The sequence below is a fragment of the Phycodurus eques genome, chromosome 4, assembly GCF_024500275.1.
Source record: "Phycodurus eques isolate BA_2022a chromosome 4, UOR_Pequ_1.1, whole genome shotgun sequence".
NCBI lineage: Eukaryota > Metazoa > Chordata > Actinopteri > Syngnathiformes > Syngnathidae > Phycodurus > Phycodurus eques.
This window is the reverse complement of record NC_084528.1, coordinates 29981920-29999243: the sequence shown is the minus strand read 5'-3', so window position 1 is coordinate 29999243 and position 17324 is coordinate 29981920. Positions and strand designations below refer to the sequence as shown.

At 41.5% G+C, this 17324-nt stretch overlaps 2 protein-coding genes across 6 annotated transcripts in view; both read left to right on the top strand.

Annotated features, from left to right (window-relative positions):
* The first annotated feature begins 1960 nt into the window (after positions 1-1960).
* On the top strand, positions 1961-4115 carry LOC133401798 (tumor necrosis factor receptor superfamily member 6B-like). 2 transcript variants are annotated; one of them, XM_061675202.1, is made up of 5 exons: positions 1961-2082; positions 2170-2581; positions 3046-3225; positions 3581-3662; positions 3733-4114. In XM_061675202.1, exons 1-5 carry the CDS (start codon positions 2029-2031, stop codon positions 3983-3985), a joined length of 981 nt encoding a protein of 326 aa, XP_061531186.1. In that variant the 5' UTR covers positions 1961-2028; the 3' UTR covers positions 3986-4114. The 2 variants fall into 2 exon arrangements, with proteins under 2 accessions (XP_061531186.1, XP_061531188.1); XM_061675204.1 differs by lacking the exon at positions 3046-3225 and having other exon boundaries at positions 3733-4115.
* A 125-nt stretch (positions 4116-4240) lies between these two features.
* LOC133401797 (F-actin-uncapping protein LRRC16A-like) overlaps positions 4241-17324 on the top strand; it is a 54524-nt gene continuing 41440 nt past the window's right edge. For 2 of the 4 annotated variants that reach the window (XR_009768466.1, XR_009768465.1), the window contains exons 1-2: positions 4241-5192; positions 11203-11300. Coding sequence is in view for 2 of the 4 variants with exons in the window: in XM_061675201.1 (XP_061531185.1) it covers positions 5153-5192; positions 11203-11300 (138 nt within the window). In the remaining 2 variants the exon portion in view is untranslated. The remainder of the gene's footprint in view (positions 5193-11202; positions 11301-17324) is intronic. The other 2 variants (XM_061675201.1, XM_061675200.1) reach the window with 1 other exon arrangement.

The window sequence follows — 17324 nt, the reverse complement described above, 5'->3', positions numbered from 1 at the left end:
ACTTTTTCTGCTGTGACTTGAAATTTCTTAAAAGAAACACAAACAAAGCGTCTTTCCAGTCATGAATGAGCAATTTGACTTAAAGTCAGCGGAAAATGTGACATCAATTGTTTCACCAGCACAGGGTCACACAACAAATAGATGACATATCATCGTCATAGACGAGGTGACTCATGATTTTGAATTTCCTACAAATGTCCGTAACCGAAACGTGACGTCCCGCTTGTCATTTGGCTGACTGTGCAAAGCTTCTCCGGAGACCGTGTGCACAAATAAGCATAAGCTCGCAATCGCAGTAGCCAAAAGAAAACGAATCTTATTTAGGTACAGAAAGGTATTGAAAATATTACGGAGCGTGGTTCTGCACCACTGCAAACTACAACTGCAATCATAATCATATTGGTAGCCCATAATAGTGCAAGTAAGCTATATTTAGAACTTAAACTATTCCCTCAGAGGCAGAAGAAGTACATTATTTATCCCAGCGAGGCAGCAGAAAAAATATAGAACAACAAACAACATAATTACATGATGAAAACAGCATCATATTGTTGTATAATTATCATATAATTTATGATCACTTCTTTGAAATCATCACTAAGTATGTAATACACTGGTGTCTTGAGATATGAATGATCTGACTCACAAGTTGTTGTTGTTTTTTTTAGATACGAGCCATCATTTGGCTGATTCCCTCCCACCCTTTGACTTGTGACCAAAACTTTGAGATGCAAGCGCTGTATGGTGGCAGTGAACTCAACACAACTCAGTTCACAACAAGCAACAACAACAAAAAGAAGCGTTTACTGCCAAACTAAATGCAAATCTACAAGAATTACACGGTGACTATTTAAAACAACTACACAGCTTTAAAAAAAAAAAAAAAGTCAGCTAAGACATGGGCTAATGATTATCATCAATGTGGCGGTGTAATAACACGTGAAGCAACAGATACTTGAACACAAACAGTGCAGCAACACATGGAGACAGACAATATAACAATATTCACATATTATTTTTCCGCAGCGCAAAATGACTAATCTTACTGCATCTTACGGCGTCACTAAACAGCAGTTGTGAAACTCTTTTTCGTTTTTGTCTTCTTGAGTATTATACAGCGCCCAGGTGGCCATTTCGCACACACCAGAAGGAGCAGCAATGAATTAATCATAATGCACAAACTGTTTAATTTTTTACATTCTATTTATTTATGTTATTGCAATATGATTAAATAAAGTACAATGTTAAAAAAGTCCTATTTTCCTTATCAAAAAACATAAAAATTGTTGTTGTTGTTGTTTTATTGATGGCATTTCCATTCATTTTAGTAGGGAAAGGTGATTTAAGAGAGTTTTTAGTTAGTTACAGGACAAATTAAACGAAATTAAAATTGCCTAAAATTGATTTTTAGACACTTTGGATTGCTGGATTGATTGTATATAGTACAGGTGGATTTGAATACATTAAGAATATTTTGAAAATGTAATATATTTCATAGTTCAATTCAAAAAAGTGAAACTCATGCAGACGTTGCAATAGATTTATTACAGTAAGTGGTTTTTAAATATACAATTTGATAACTATTGCTTTAAGCTATGAAACGCCCCAGAAAATAGATTACATTAAAAAAAAATCAAAATTATTTAAAATATAAAAAGTAGTTTCTACTTGATTAAAATATGTTTACATGCACCTGTGCACTTCATTATTTTACTGTAATTTTTAATTATTATTTTTGAAGTATGTTCATAATAATATATATATATATATATATATATATTTTGTTTTACAAAAACAAACAAGAAACATGATCATTTTATTTGTTGATGATTCACGGTGACAGACAATTGCATTTGATTTCCAGTCAAGGGGGGGGGGGGGGGGGGCGTTTATTGTGGGATTCCTGTTAAATACGTCGATGAATGGAACGTTGCTCAATAACGCATACTCCGTTATGAAAACACTTCCCAATTTAAAGTGGTTTGACCTTTAGGGAAAGTAATGTGTTCCTCGCTCGACGCTATATAAATGCACGACAAAGCAGCATCCTTGTGCACGTGTGATCCACTCAACATCGGCATGGTAAGTACGAGGACCGCGATGCGTTCAAAGTCACTTTGAAAAGGGTGACAACTGGAGACTCGTGTTTTTCAAACGCGTTCTCCTCAGCTGACCCTGTCGCCGTCGTCACTGCTGCCGCTGCTGCTGCCGCTGCTGTGCGGCGTTCACTGCCACGACTCGGCATCGGAGTCCCCTCCCACGTACAAGTACAAGGATCCGTCCACGGGGGAGACCCTCGCGTGCGACAAGTGCCCTCCGGGCACGCACATGTCCGCTCACTGCACGGCCGCCGCGCGAACGCGGTGCGCGCCGTGCAGAGAAAACCACTTCACGGAGCTGTGGAACTACCTGCCCAAGTGTCTGTACTGCAGCAACTTCTGCACGGGCGACAAGGAGGTGGAGACCCAGTGCGGCCCACGCAGAAACAGAGCGTGTCGCTGCAAGCTGGGCTACTTCATGACGGAGGACGACTGCAGCAGACACTCCGAGTGCGCCCGCGGCCACGGCGTTCTTGCCACAGGTGAGCGTTCCCATACATTTCGAGCATTTGGGAAAGCTATCGATTGAAAGTTGTACTAGAAGTGGCAGTGCATGGGGGGGGGGGGAATAAACAAAACCAAAACAAAACATACCATTTTAGCCTTTCATAAGTGCATCAATATCAGGTATTGCGCACTGAAGTGCTCGTTTAAGTCGCTGTCAATGCAACCTGCAGTGGACAAAATGAGCAAAAACAGTAACTTTATTGAAAAAAACTAAAAAAACTAACCAAAAAAACAGTCAATTTGTTCTTTATCCCCACCGGCTGGGTTGGCTGCTTCTGATGAGCACATTTGAGCGCCCCCCATTCCAGTCCATGGTGTGAAGAAAATGGATGGAACTGAAGTCTATTACCGCTGTACGACGCACCAAGTGGTTCTGAAATATCACATTTAAAACCAGGCAGTCAATAAAGTGGCTTATTTTTCAAACCATTTTTTTTAGGTACATCCCAAAATGACACTGTGTGTCAAAAGTGCCCCGACGGCTCCTTCTCCTCATCTTCGTCCGCGGTGGAGGCGTGCGCCCGACGCAAGACGTGCGTCGGCGGGCAGCTCGCACTCCTCGATGGCTCGGCGGCCCGCGACACGGTCTGCGGCCTCTGCGAGGACCTGGCAAACGGAGGTGCTATTTGTACACGTACTCCAGCTCCACTTTGGACGAGAGCCTTAACTGCAATTAGCCACCACACCAACCGTGCGGGGTGGGAAAAACGGAAAACCGCCAAGGCCAAACAATCCTCATTTTGGATCGGCACCAAATCGTACACGTCCGAAGACAACTTCCCCCAAAACGTGTCTTTACATTCTTATTTGTGCTTCATTCAACTGACAAATAAACTGTACGTAAACCTAGTGGAGGTAACAAGAATAATAATCCCGGCTCCGCATACTTCACACAACAATATAACCGCCTTGGTGGTGCGGTTGCAAACGACCCTGAACTCTTCTTGTAATCACGCCTGCACTTTTGTCTCCAGGTGAGCTGCTCAGGACCTTCCTCTCCAGCTTCTTTACTCTGCACAGGATGCGCTTCATGAAAATGAAGAGATTAGTTCACAGGTGAGCCCTCGCCAAAGTCCACCGGGTACTCAAAAGCCGTAACGTTGAACAAGCGTCCCGTCTCCGACAGGTATATGGGTAAGTCAGGGAAGGAAAGGCGCACCGTGCGCTACGTCTCGGCTCCGCACGAGCAGCGACGTCATCTGTCGGATCGGATCGGGACGTGGCTCCGCGAGGCCCCAAAGGAGCAGCTGGAGAAACTGCCGCGGATGCTCAGACTCTCTCGGATGGCCTCCATGGCGGAGAAGCTGGACCGGAGACTGAAAGAGATCGAAGGGCAGACGCCCAACTGTACCTTAACGCATTTATTCTCCTTTGACTGAAGATTTCACATTTCAACAAAACTCGTTTCTCGGCGTTTGTAACTGTACGCGCCTGGTTCCGAACTGATATATTCGAGGCCTAAATCTAAATAAACAATGTTTAGCAAAAACACTATTTACTTCGTCGGACATGAAATGCACTAACACGTCGAGTAATAGCATTCCCCAGATAAACATGCAAGTTGTTTTTTTTTGCCAACCAGTTCACCAGGTGGAACGAGGCACACACAGATATATAGTAAGAGATTATCGGCAATAGCATAATATCGATTATGAATGACTAATCGAAAAAAAACAGCACTAATTGTCAAGTCAGTTTCAGATTTGGGTTTGGCCTGTGAAGACTACATTTATACTTGTGAGAGGTGCAACAAACATGAAAACCACAGAATTGTTGGCAATATAGTGTATGTTGAATGAAAATGCCAACTTCAAAACGTGACGTGTGACGTCACAACGAGCCGGAAAGCTCAATTCCCTGCAATTCCACCTAACAACCACAAGATGTCCCTCTCTCCTTTCTCTACCTCATTGATTGTCATGAAGAAAAACACCAGCGACGCAGACGTGTCTACATTTTGTATTTTGGGATGATTTGAAAACGAATCATCCCAAAATACGTTCCAGCACATTCTTCGATAGTTGAAGGGCTTCGGTTGGCTGGGTCTTTTCTTTTCTTCCGGTTGGTGGGCCGCGTCGTCGTCGCAAGGCTGCTGGCTGCTCCTCATTATCGGTGTGACACCCTCTTGCCACGCCGCTCTCACCGGCCTGGGAGGGGCTCGGGCTGCCGGTGTCCACCATTGGCTGCGGCGGAACAAGCAGCGACAGCTTTACGGTCGGGAGACGGCGAGGGAGGATGTTGTCCCGTCGTGCCTCCTCCGGAGATACGCTCCATCTGGGCTCGTCGGCGGCGTACTTTTGCCCCTTCCGGCTCACGTCATCTTAAAGCGGCTTGACTCACAAAGCGATGCTCGCCGCCGAGCCACACCGACACATTGCCCGGACACCGCGGGGGCAGAGGAGCATGTAACCGGCAAGACAAACCACCGGGAGCGGCGGCACTGTGGCACCACCTGACACTACTTCTCTTTCTCCCTCTTTTGCTTCTCAAAAAGCTAAAACGAAACATCAGGCGTCGTGTTGTTTGACTAGTTAAGTGTGCCCAAAATGAGCGAGGACGTGTCAGAGGTGCCCAAAGAGCTTCTGGGTGAGTAACGCTCATTTGTGGCCATGTGTTCCACTCTCTCGGTCGGACCCACGCGTGTGTGAATGCTGCACAGCCTCTCATTGTGGCACACAATAGTGCGATTGTCTCGCTTGTGGACCTCTGCTACCTAAACTATGCACAAGTACTGGATAGGACGAGAAGGTTCCTTGGTACACACAATTGCTTTGACCTCAGATGTGGTGTTAACTCTACTGTTCTATCTACACTAATTACGCAAATATGTTTCTTTTTTAATTTAAAAAAAAAAGTGTTTTTTTTTTTTTTTTTTTTTTTTTTTTTTTTTTTTTTTTAATAATATAAATACATTGAACTCCATGGTACTTTTCCAAAGCACCAAAGGGGTAGGTTTGTTCCCAAGCCTTAAAAGTCTTGATTTAGTAGTGTACAAAAGCTTTGTTTTGTACGTGCCCCTGAAGGCACATTAATGATGTACAGGGTGTCCATAAATCTCTTCAGAATTTAACAAATCGATTACAGACTTAATGGTAGACACATCTGTGTAAAATTATTGCCAAATGAGGAGTACGCCTCATTTAATATACGTCTGTATGGACACCAATGCACCATTAGTTGCACAAAGCACATCAAAAAGTCCTTGTCTCCGTGAATTTCTTGCACAAATTGACGACTGTGATTGTGGATGTCTTCCATTTTGCTGAGTCTGCATATCTGATTTGGTTTCAATAAACCACAATGCACACTGTGCTTTTTTTTTCTCGAGGAATATCTATTATTTACTTTACTGTACTTAAAATAACCCATTTAATCAAGATGGTACCAGAAATACACAAAAGTAATGTGATTAAATACTTGCGTACTGAGTATATATCGTAGAACATATCTGATTAACATACCGCGTCAATTGCTTTGGTTATACATTGTTTAAATTCGAAAGAGACTAGTTTGTGGACACCCTGTACTTTCTTGTCTAAGGAACTGGTGTCCAAGCTCAAGGGCTCGGGGGTCCAGACCTGGTGGCCCACCACCTCGCTTGATGTGGCATGAGATTAAATTAAATATCTGCCGCGCCTAATGTGGACGCTCTGCGTATTTAAATGACAAAGCATAGCGCCACGATGGCTCATGTCAAACTACAGAAACAAACAAGACATCCATTAGTTTGTCAGTAATGATGGGCAATCATTCAGTGCGGGCTCAAATATTGCTCAATATAGATTTGGTTCAACAGATACAAACTCTGATGTGTCTTTGCAAATGTAGCAGCCCATTGTACCCGTAGGTATAAAACGAGTGTTGCCAGTTTGTGGTGGCCTTCTGCACTGGGTCCACAGTTGCAGCTTTAAAACTCGTAAGACTGGTCCTGTGAATTTGCTGCGCTTCTCCGACCTGTTTATATTGTCACCTTGGACATTTACTCTTCCCCCAGGTTGTGCCGCCGTGTGTTTAACTGTCTTTGTTTGACCAAGCAGTCCGTATTTGACACCTCGGTGCAATCTTGGCCAAGCACAAGCACTTTCCATTCCATCTATGGACAAAGACTTCCTCCTTTTAATGGGGCATGTGGTATTCAGGAAATTGTACCGAGGCACTTAATAAGAGATGACTTCACTGGCTCTGTGTGTGTGTGTGTCATCCGCACGTTGAATCTTACATTTATGGTCTAGTATAGGGAAATAATCGAAGTAATTGAGCACATTAAGGCATTTGCCATGATCACGTCATGTGAGGTGTTGTGTGGATGATGACCATTGTTAGGAACATTCACTGGTGCCAGTGATTCAGCATCATGCAACATTTCCCTCCCTCATCCTCATACAGACAAAAATAGAAAGTAGAGAAATGCCAGTCAAACTGTTTCAATTTCACCTCAATCGTCCACCTGGCATTTAGACGTACACATTTAGTCAAGTTATTCTTGTGACAGTGGAAGGAAAAAATGGGTGAGAAACAGACCAGATGTGTCAAATAATTTGAATCGGAGGAATGAAACTATAAATGCTTAGCAGAGGTCTGCAATGATGACAGCTGAACTTCCCAAAGCTGACATTGTGCGAGCTGGAGCCAATCCGAGCGGATTTATGGCGATTTACGGACCTGGTTGGCAGCCAATCGCAGGGCATTCCCACTCACATTCCAACCTATGGACAATTTAGTTTGAAATTAATTAGGGTTGTCCCATTCCTATCACGTAATAAGAAATTGGGTGAAAAGATAGGAAGGTTTAAATGTTGTTAATTTTTATAGGTTGCAAAGCAACAACATAATCCCGAGGGACAAATATACTGGCAAATGGAACAGCAATAGCTTACTTCTATATCACACAATGTAATGCTTCATGTGGTGAAGTGAGAAAAAAAAAAATACAAAATCCACACTATTGCTGGGGTTCCACTAACATGCTTGTTGTTTATTCAAGCTGCAACTCATTAAGACTGATTGTACAGCACCTATTTGTTCATAAATAAATCACAAAATGGGGTTAGTTGATTGGCAATAGAAAAGCGAAGCTATGGTGGCGAGTCGGCAACCAAAACAAAGGCGCCGCCCGATGACGTCGCTTCTTGGCGACACACATTATCCAAACGACCGTTAAAACAACCTCGATGTTCATTGTTACTTATGCAGGAAGCCGCTGAAGTGAACTTAACAAAATTTACTGCAGATCGGGACCATTCAGGTAACATTAGTTGTAGTGGGCCTGCTGTAAATAGTGGATAGCGTAAAAGTGAAGCTGGTGTCTCGGGGCAGTGATAATGTCTGCAGTTTGAAAGTACTATTTTAATTTGTAATAAGACGACAGTGCAACAGCGACTTGTGATGTCTGTAAATTGAGCGTTTTATTTGGAAAAAAATAAAAAAAAATAAAAAATAACAATGCAATGTTTGCATTGTTATTTTGTGCTACAACACTGATACGCTATGAAAAGATTTTGTTTACTTTGTTTGAACCACTGCTGCACTAGACTTTTAGCCATATAAAAGGGTATCATGTTGGGATACTATTATTCAAATCAAATTTAGGCTATTGAGACAACCTGTTTTTTTTTTTTCTTCTTCTTAATGCATTGTCCTTTGTGTCGGATCGGAACTTATTATCTCGGCAGATACTCAAATCCAAGTGACTTGGACTCGGAGGCAATAAGCGTAATCGATACAATTAAAATAATATGCATGTTTTTGGAATGTGAAAGAGAGAAAACCCAAGCACAGAGAGAAACAACACACAAAAGCTGGAGCTGAGATTCAAACCCAGATCCTCTACCCTGTGAGGCAGACGTACTAATCACTAGTTCCACCTAGCTGCATCTTCAAGACACAATTATTGAATTTCAATTAAGCGCTTTAAATAATCATCATGCCAACACCTAGTGACTTGCTTGCTTCATGTCATACTCCACTAAACTTTGTGCAAATCTGCCAAATTGTTTTTAGCTGGTAGCGAAAACATGACCTCTTCATTGTGCTTTATGGCGGTAGTAAGTTCAAAGTACTAAGGGTTGTAAAACCAAAAGAACACGGAAAGAAGTGTACCCAACAATAACCATACCATAGCACTGTATTTGATACGCTGAGCAAAGGTACCAAAAGGTATTGTGGTAATGATCACATTTTCTTAGCATTTTTAACATATTGACAGTGGAAACCCCAACCTTTTGATGCTGAAACAAACGAAATACAAAATAAATTGACTTATAGGGTTCCAGTTTCCTTGATGCGATTAGTACATCCATGTGAAAGTACACCAATTTGTATCTACCGGGAGTCTATAAACATGAGTCAATTTGAGCGTCAGGTTCATTTTCCCAGTTAGACCAAGTGCACATGCTCTAACTCAATCCACAGGGTAGCCGACTGGTAAAATTAGCACCGCTGTTCCAGATGAAATTAATTAGGAATGGAAATGAAGGAAAACTGTTTGTTTCTGCTCCAGCTCATTAAAATATTGAAGGTCTCATGTTGCTTAGAGACACGCAAAAGCTACACAAAAAAATGGCGCTCATGTTAGCCGGATGAACTGTTTTTAGCGCTTTCCCTAATTATTTATTTCCTTTTGATCCGAAGAAGCCTGTAAGCAAGGATACGCAGCACAGATGTGCTCAAGTAGAATCTCCCTCAGAATGGATGAGTGGGAGTGTGAAGAGCGTGGAGAGGCAGCTGACCCACTTCTGCTTTCTAGGCCTGCTTGCCAACTTTGGCGCTTCTCCTGGGTGTGAACAATCAAGCTGAAGGGCGTATACGCTGAATAATATGGATCTCTGAGTGCAGTAGCTTCCTACACAATTTTGTTGCTCTATTTAACTGCTATTACAATCAAATGTAACTTGATAGTTAACACAAAATATTTATAAAACCAAGTCGAATGCAAAACTCATTTAACTTTCCTGCAAATCCGGACAGAGGTTCACATCCAGTGATACTATGGGAAGGAATGGTACGAAAACGGTGCCCATCAAAGTTCCCCGCGGTTACACTACACCACGGACGGTACAAAAAGCCTTTAACTTCGCAAAGCAAATGCCTGTGGTACATAATTTGCTCTCACTCTTTGTCAAAGGTCTTGGAGCCATGAGTGATGCAGTTAATTCAACAATGAGCTGATTAAACCTGTGTATATAGGCGGAAATGAATCCACTCGCACTTACCTTCATATGGCATGCAGCTTCCTTCCTTCTGCAACATAGGATTACAGTGATCGCTTTTAACAAAACAAGCCTACTCAAATGTATCTAACCTCACAATTTTCACTCCTTTAAAAAAAAAAAAAACCATCCACTTTACATTGGTTAATATTCCATAAAAATAATAGATGAAGGAGGGACTGACCAGTAGTATTGATTTGTGAAGCAACCAACGCGTACTAGTAGAAGGAAATGTGCTTGCCTTGGGTCGCTGACGTCTACAGGCCCATGTAGGTTTCAACCTGAATGTGGACGAGCCTAAATGGCTGAAAATCAAATATGTCATCAGGAAAAAAAGTTTAGTTAAAACAAGTGAAAATTAAAACTGGGTCTATTTTTGGGTTTTTTTAAGTCCATAACTATGGAATAAATACCACCATTCCAAAGTTAATTTTTTTATAGTCGTCTAATGGGAATTAGTATTAGTATTTAATCAACTGCTACTTCAACAGACATGGGGCAACAACATATACAAACAGAGCACACAACATTACTAACAGGCGTCCATTCTCTCTGGTCTTGGGGAGCAACGACTTGCTTCAGATGATTTGGGGACCTTCTCTGCCTCTTCTTGTTGCTCATTTATGACGCATCCTTCTAATTAACCTCAGTGCTGCCTGGCATGTTGCGGCACAACGTGATAGTACACTGAAGGCGTGTGAATCTAAATTTAGACCTGCCTATAGACATGTAAAAACACCCCAAAAAGCGATTGCTTAAAATTCTGGGGTGTGAGGAGGGGCGCCAACGATAAACAGCGATTATAGCAGGGGTTCACTGGACTGGAAATGATGACAAAGCCCATCTCAGCTATCTTAGGGTGAGAGGCGGGGTACACCCTGGACTGGTCGGCAGCCAATCGCAGGGCAAATATAAACAAACAGCCATTTCCGCACACATTCACACCTACGGGCAATTTAGAGTCTTCAATCAACCTACCATGCATGTTTTTGGGGATGTGGGATGAAACCGGAGCTCCCGGAGAAAACCCACGCAGGCACGGTTTATGTTGCTGTATTGTCGCTTCAGCCATATTGTACTGTGCAGCTAGTACACACGTGTTTCCAAGCTATTGCTACGTCACAGTTAAGTGTCATTAAGGTGTCGACACGTTTCTTCTTTGCCACCTCTGTCATCCTGGCTGTGCGGTGGCATCACACAAAAACAAAACATCCACAAAAAAGCGTGTGACTTTCACTAACTTTTTTCACTTTGGTTAACTTCATTAGATTTTGTTGAAATTCCTTCTTATAACTGAATAATCCATCTTTTTGTAATGACAGAATTTTGACAGACGATGTCAAATGTATGCCAACACTGACTCCAAATCTGTTGTCCCTTGTGTGTAGAGAGCGTGCGGGATGCGGTAGGGAGGAAAGTGAAGCTGTCACTAAGGAAGAGAGTCAAACTGGAGATCAAAGGAGACAAGACAGAGAACCGAGTCTTGGTGAGTCGACTCCTGCTGCTTTCCAGCATACGCAAAATAACTGTCTGCCTTCCTGTCTGTGTTCATGAAACCGCCGCACATTCCTCTGTCTCATTCTCAGCATCATAATGAAAGTCAAAATAGCCTTTAATCTGAGAATACATTTATCATCTTGACCAACCAATTGCATGTGTTGCATTGCTTTACAATCCTAATGGTAAAGTATGGTAATATCTGTGATATTTTGGTGTCCTGTAAAGTTGTCAATGTTACTAAAACTATTTATTTCCTGCATTTTTTTATTTTGGATACCATTTGTACTATTACATCAGAGAGAATTCAAATGCATTATCTTTTTTTCCCCTTCATCCCTGCAGCACTCTATGTATGTAGCTAGTGCATCTGTTATTATTGTCAACCTTTAGTAAAGACAGATAATGGTTTACTGGTCTCAACCACGGCACAGTAAACCAAGCTTAACTGTACTAGTTGGTGAAAACATTTTTACATATATATATTTTTTTTAACCTGTCCTGTTCAGCTGCATGGCTATGCAGAATGGTGGATCTGTATGCTTTTTTGTGCTAGAACAGTTTTGCTGTGCAACGGGGGAGTTTGAAATACTCCCTCTGCTTATTATTCTGATGTTTATTGAAAATGCAGCCGGACAGAAAGGGGTTTTAGGGGACAGACAGAGGGACAGAACAGACAAGGACAGAGAAAGGGCGTGACCAGACCGGAGACCAGCACAGCCAGGACCCGGCTCGGCGTCCGCCTCATCATGCCTTGTGCCAACCCCCCAGGGGACCCCGAATGAGATGCGAATGTGCCCCATGTGCAAAATATGTACAGTGTGAGTAATAAAAATGTGCTGAGTGTGAGAAGCAAGAGGCAAGACTCCTGCCGGTCCAGCCCAGCCCGACAATCTGGAAGACCACAGAGAAAAGGGGGGTAGCCCCTCCCCACCCCACAGCTAATATCCCCGGCCCCCGCCACCACCCAGTGGCCAGAACGGGTCACAGAAGGTGGGCCTTCCCAAGGCGGGAGGTGCCGACACCCTACCATAGGCCCCAAAGTCAGCCAGGGACCTGAAAACATGGTTTAAGTGAGGTCGGTGTACTTTTGATTAGTTACGCCAACGGGACATGTTTGAAACGAGTAAAATCCAACACTTCAAAAGGCTTCATTATCTTTCTGTCCCTCATTGACTTTAGGGGAACTGCCAGCTTTTAAATTAATTCTCCAGAGTCTTAATACTTTGGCATGCATAGACTGGGTAGTACTTTGCACACACAGTTAGAAATCTAACAGCTCAGATAATGTTCAGCAAACTGGCAGTCATTTATTAAATGACTCTAACTTAGTTGAGTGTGAATGACTTCAATGACTTCACATGTGGAAAAACAGCAGCTCAAAGCTTGTTGACAGCAAGTACAGGGACATGGAAAACCTGCACATCCTGCTGTTCAACATGTACATTTAGGACTTACTGAAGGCTCATTCATCAGGTCATCGAGTTTCTCTTGACTGTGTGTCTATGGGCCAAGTAGCAACAGCAGCTTAGACCATTAACTGTTGGTCATAGAGCAGTGGAATGCATAAATAATTTATTCCTGGTGTATTATTAACAATCCACCACCTTACCTCCTCTTGGCAGCTGCGGTGAAGATACAGTAAGTCGGCTCAATTGGCATCTAGTCTATGAAAGGTATTCCAGTTACTTTGAATAATTTCTTACATTACAGTATAGTCATGTTGGAACAGAAAAGGGCCTTCCTTACACTGTTTGAAAAATTGGATGGCTCCCAAATTTTGATTCAGGACAATCCAACTCCTTTATTAAGAGAAGGTTTATGGCTTTTTGTGAGGCACTAAAGTGACAGTCTATTTTTAATATAAAAAAAGCTACAGTGTGAGAACAAGAAATTTATAAATAATAGTCAAATGTATGAAGATTTACTGTATTTTATTGACCGAGCTAACATTCAGCCTCCCAACCTCACCCTGGTCACCACCCAACTATTTTTCAAGCCATTCTGTCATTGTTAGAAACCACATGAGTCATCTAGGGACATGAGCAGAAAAGATGAGCTTCACTTTCACATTTTTGCATTCGCTAAATGATCTGGGAACTGTGCGGGGCAGGACGCTATGGCAGAGAGTTGGTGTGTATGAAAATTGCACTTGTCAGTTATGTAGTGCTCTCATTAACTGGTTAGGAGTGAGTCTTATATCACAGAGAAATATGGTCATTGGAGTACCGGAGGCACACTAATATAAAACTTGCTATCAGTAAAATGTCCTTGTGCTTTGTGGGAGATTATGTAAACCGAGGCATGGAGAAACACATGCAGAACAATGCAAAGACGTGGGAATCTGTGTGAGGACGTTGAGTGGACTGATTGCGATTGATTATACAGCAGAGAGCATGAGAATAACTCTTGTGACGACACTGCTTGACCGCACTGAGCAAATAAACAATGGACAGTTGTTGTTATGGAAAAAAGGGAAACTGATACAGGAAGAAAGGAAAGGAAAGGCGGCGGGGGGGGGGGGGGGGGTGAAATAAGGCAACCATGTCGTGGAATTTCAACCTCTGGGTGTGATGGCGTTTGTTTGTCAATTTGAAAAGTTGCATGGAAGTGGGTCATGAATCGGTTAAAAAAAATAGGATGAAATTAGTTCTTTTCCAAACGCTATAATCCATATGTCTTATTCTGAGAAAAATGACCGTCATACACTCCTGAAAATGTTTTAAGCATTAATTTCATCAAAATTTCAACCCATTTTTTTGGTTCTATCTGAATATGTTCAACATATTGCTCAAATCCCACAACAATTTTGTAATTATTTATTTTTTAAAACTTAAATGTTGAATACAGAAATTAATTGTTTGTCTGTCCTTAAAGAAAAAAAGCAAAAAGAACATGCAGTGGACATCCTGCAATGTTAGTTATTAGGTTCATTATGTTCTACAGGGATATAACGTGGCTTGACACACATTGACACAGTAGAATGGTATGGTATTTAATTTTTTTCATCTGATAATAATGATAATTGATAATAATAGTGGCGGAATGGTGTAAGACTGGTTAGAGTGTCTGCCTCACAGTTCTGAGGACCGGGGTTCAATCCCCGGCCCCGCCTGTGTGGAGTTTGGATGTTCTGTTATGTGCCCTGCGATTGACTGGCGACCAGTTTAGGGTGTACACCGCTTCCTGCCCCTTGTGAGGAGAAGCGGCTCAGAACATGGATGGATGGATGGATTATAATAGTAATAATAATATGTGTACTTTTCAATTCTCCTCAGACAACTATAAAATCCAAAAGCTATACAAAATAGATGTTTTGGTCCTTATTTAGATGAAGTTATTTAATCTTCAGCACATTCTAATGAAATCCCAACAGAAAACAACACAAAGTATTTTTTAAAGTCGAATTAAAGGAAATTGTATACACTATAATTGAGCAGTGAGTTTGAAATTAAACACAATAAATTAGTGTTTAAGTCGGCAGGCATGTTTGTCATATCTTAATTAACAGATGATGCTATCCAGCCTTAAGCAGAGACAGGGTAATATAATTTGGTAGCAACTGTGTGGCAAACTCCTACCCCATTTTATTCCTCTCATACTGAATGATAGGGAAGAGATTTTTGTCATGAATTTACAACACCTACCTACTTTTGGTATTTACAAGTATGAATCACCCATGATGATGACACCACCTCTTCCTCACAACAATGCCCGATTAACTTGCCATAAGGTGTAGATTTACTGCTATTAAGACAGTCCATCTATCAGCAGTGTCGTGTCTATAGATAAATAACGGCTTGAATGTGGTTATTTCCATTATGGATTTAATTGCATGTCAAATACACACGTGTGCTGCTCGGACTGTGAACGGATCCCTCGCAGTGCCTGAGGTGTCTGTTCAGCACTAAGCCTTGACAGATGCTCATAGCAGGATAATGGCGGTCGAGATAATAGCGTCACTCCATAAAATACACACTGAGTGTGCTGATGGGGCGATTCAACCCCCAGCTTAAAATAGCAACATGGCGGTACTGTCCTTTGAAAACCCTGAATCCCTCTCAATCAGACTAGTTTATAATTGCCTAAAGATGCCATGGTGGCAAAGAATTGGGAAAGTCCTCCCCTCACTTCAACATAGTTCCTTGGCACCAAGATGTTGCCAAAGCAAATACTTTCTGAGCACAAAAACAGCAATGGGTTGATGAGAAGCTAATGTAGCTGTCTACCAAGCAGCACACAGATGGACTCAAATGGATGATGCCAGTCACAGAAGGTCCAAATCAAAATCCTCTGTTCAAATTACAGTAGCTGCTCTACACTACCTGGGAATCTAATTATGCCCCCAAGTCTAATTATGCCCCAAATATAAAACGGTCAAAAAAAATGTGGGGTTTTTGTTTGTTTTTTGTTGCTACAGTGGTGTAATTTGACCAAGCAAATAAAGTCAGGACGGAGCCCTTTCAGTGATTTTGTCATTGTGCCAGGAGTTGTGAAATCGTGTTATTCATTCATAGAAATTCCGATGCCTTTCACAACTCTTGTTTCAGAGTCCTCCTCCCTCTAGGATTTTACAATCTCTTTGATCTCATAGTCCATATAAACTACAGTGTATGTTTAGTGTCTTTGTCCTAGATGGAGACTCTAACCAAGGGTAAAAGGCTTTATTTATTGCCTCATACTGTTTGCTTTGTAGGAGTGACTGTATTGCAACATATATTACAGTGTGATACGTCACTGTAATTAAATCAACAGTGACACAGACGCTCCTTCAAATAATCAATCGGTTAATCTTTTACTACTTTAAAGCCTTCAGGGCTAATAAGCTAGTACAACAAGTAGTACTGTGCTCGTTGTTCTATCATGTCATGTCAGCAGGCTGACGTTTCAATCAGGCAGGTTTTATATAATTATAAACCAAGCCTAAAATTACAATTGCCGACATCCTTTTTAAAGTCCAGAACTGTGGAATAAGTGCTAATATTTGCAGTGTTAGGTAAGTTACATAGCACTTTTTGTTTCTGCCTCCAGAACTGGTGTATGATTGTATTAAATTGTGTATATTAGCTGCATATATTGGAATCGATCACTGAATACAAAAGAAATCTACATTTTCTTAATCTGTCAGTGGCAACTGCCCGAGCCCATGAGTTTACACAAGGAGCCTCAACTTGTCTTTCTTGTCATCATCATCTCTTGTTGCTGGAGGCCTGTCATTAGGGCAGTGACAAAACGGAAGCGACCCAATTCTTTCAGCCCACCTGTAATGCTTGCCTTATGGGACCCTGCAGTCCACCAGCATCTTTTGTCAGTGGCACTAAAACTATTCCTTAAAGGCTTGGTTGCAAGTATCTTCCACGTTTTAAATTCCTTTTGATAAAGGCTTTAGTATCCTGTCTGTGCTGTAGGCTGTTTTTTGTCATCCAGGGAGCTTTTAAAAATGGCTTAGAAGTTACTGCTACCTCTATGATTCACACAGTTGCCTGAGTGAACTGAAGCCTAGTTGCAGAATTTACTTGTCTTGTGTAAATGTGATGTGATTTGAAACATTTTCTTATGAGAATCTGGTGAGGTTTTATGAAAAACTAAGCTGTATATGAAATTCATAACTGGACTCATTGTCACTGCACAAACTCCATAATGATTGTTCTACAACACATTTGGAAAAAAAATATAGAAATTGCTATTTAACATACTAAGTGAACAGTAGTGGGCATATTAGACTTGGACTTGTCATTCAAACAATTGCCCAGACAGATGTGCATTTGAATGTAATTCCTCAACATAATACAAATATATCAGTACATTACAAACAAAATCATACAAATTCATCTAACACATGTATCAATATGCATGTATAGTAGTCAAACTATTACAAAAAACTCTAAAACAGGAGTTCAGTACTGTGAGATATTACACACTGTACAAATAGCAACTATTACGGATACTTTACATTTACCTGAGTAAAAAGTACTGCACAAGAGAAAACAGTATTGCACTTACAAAACAGCAT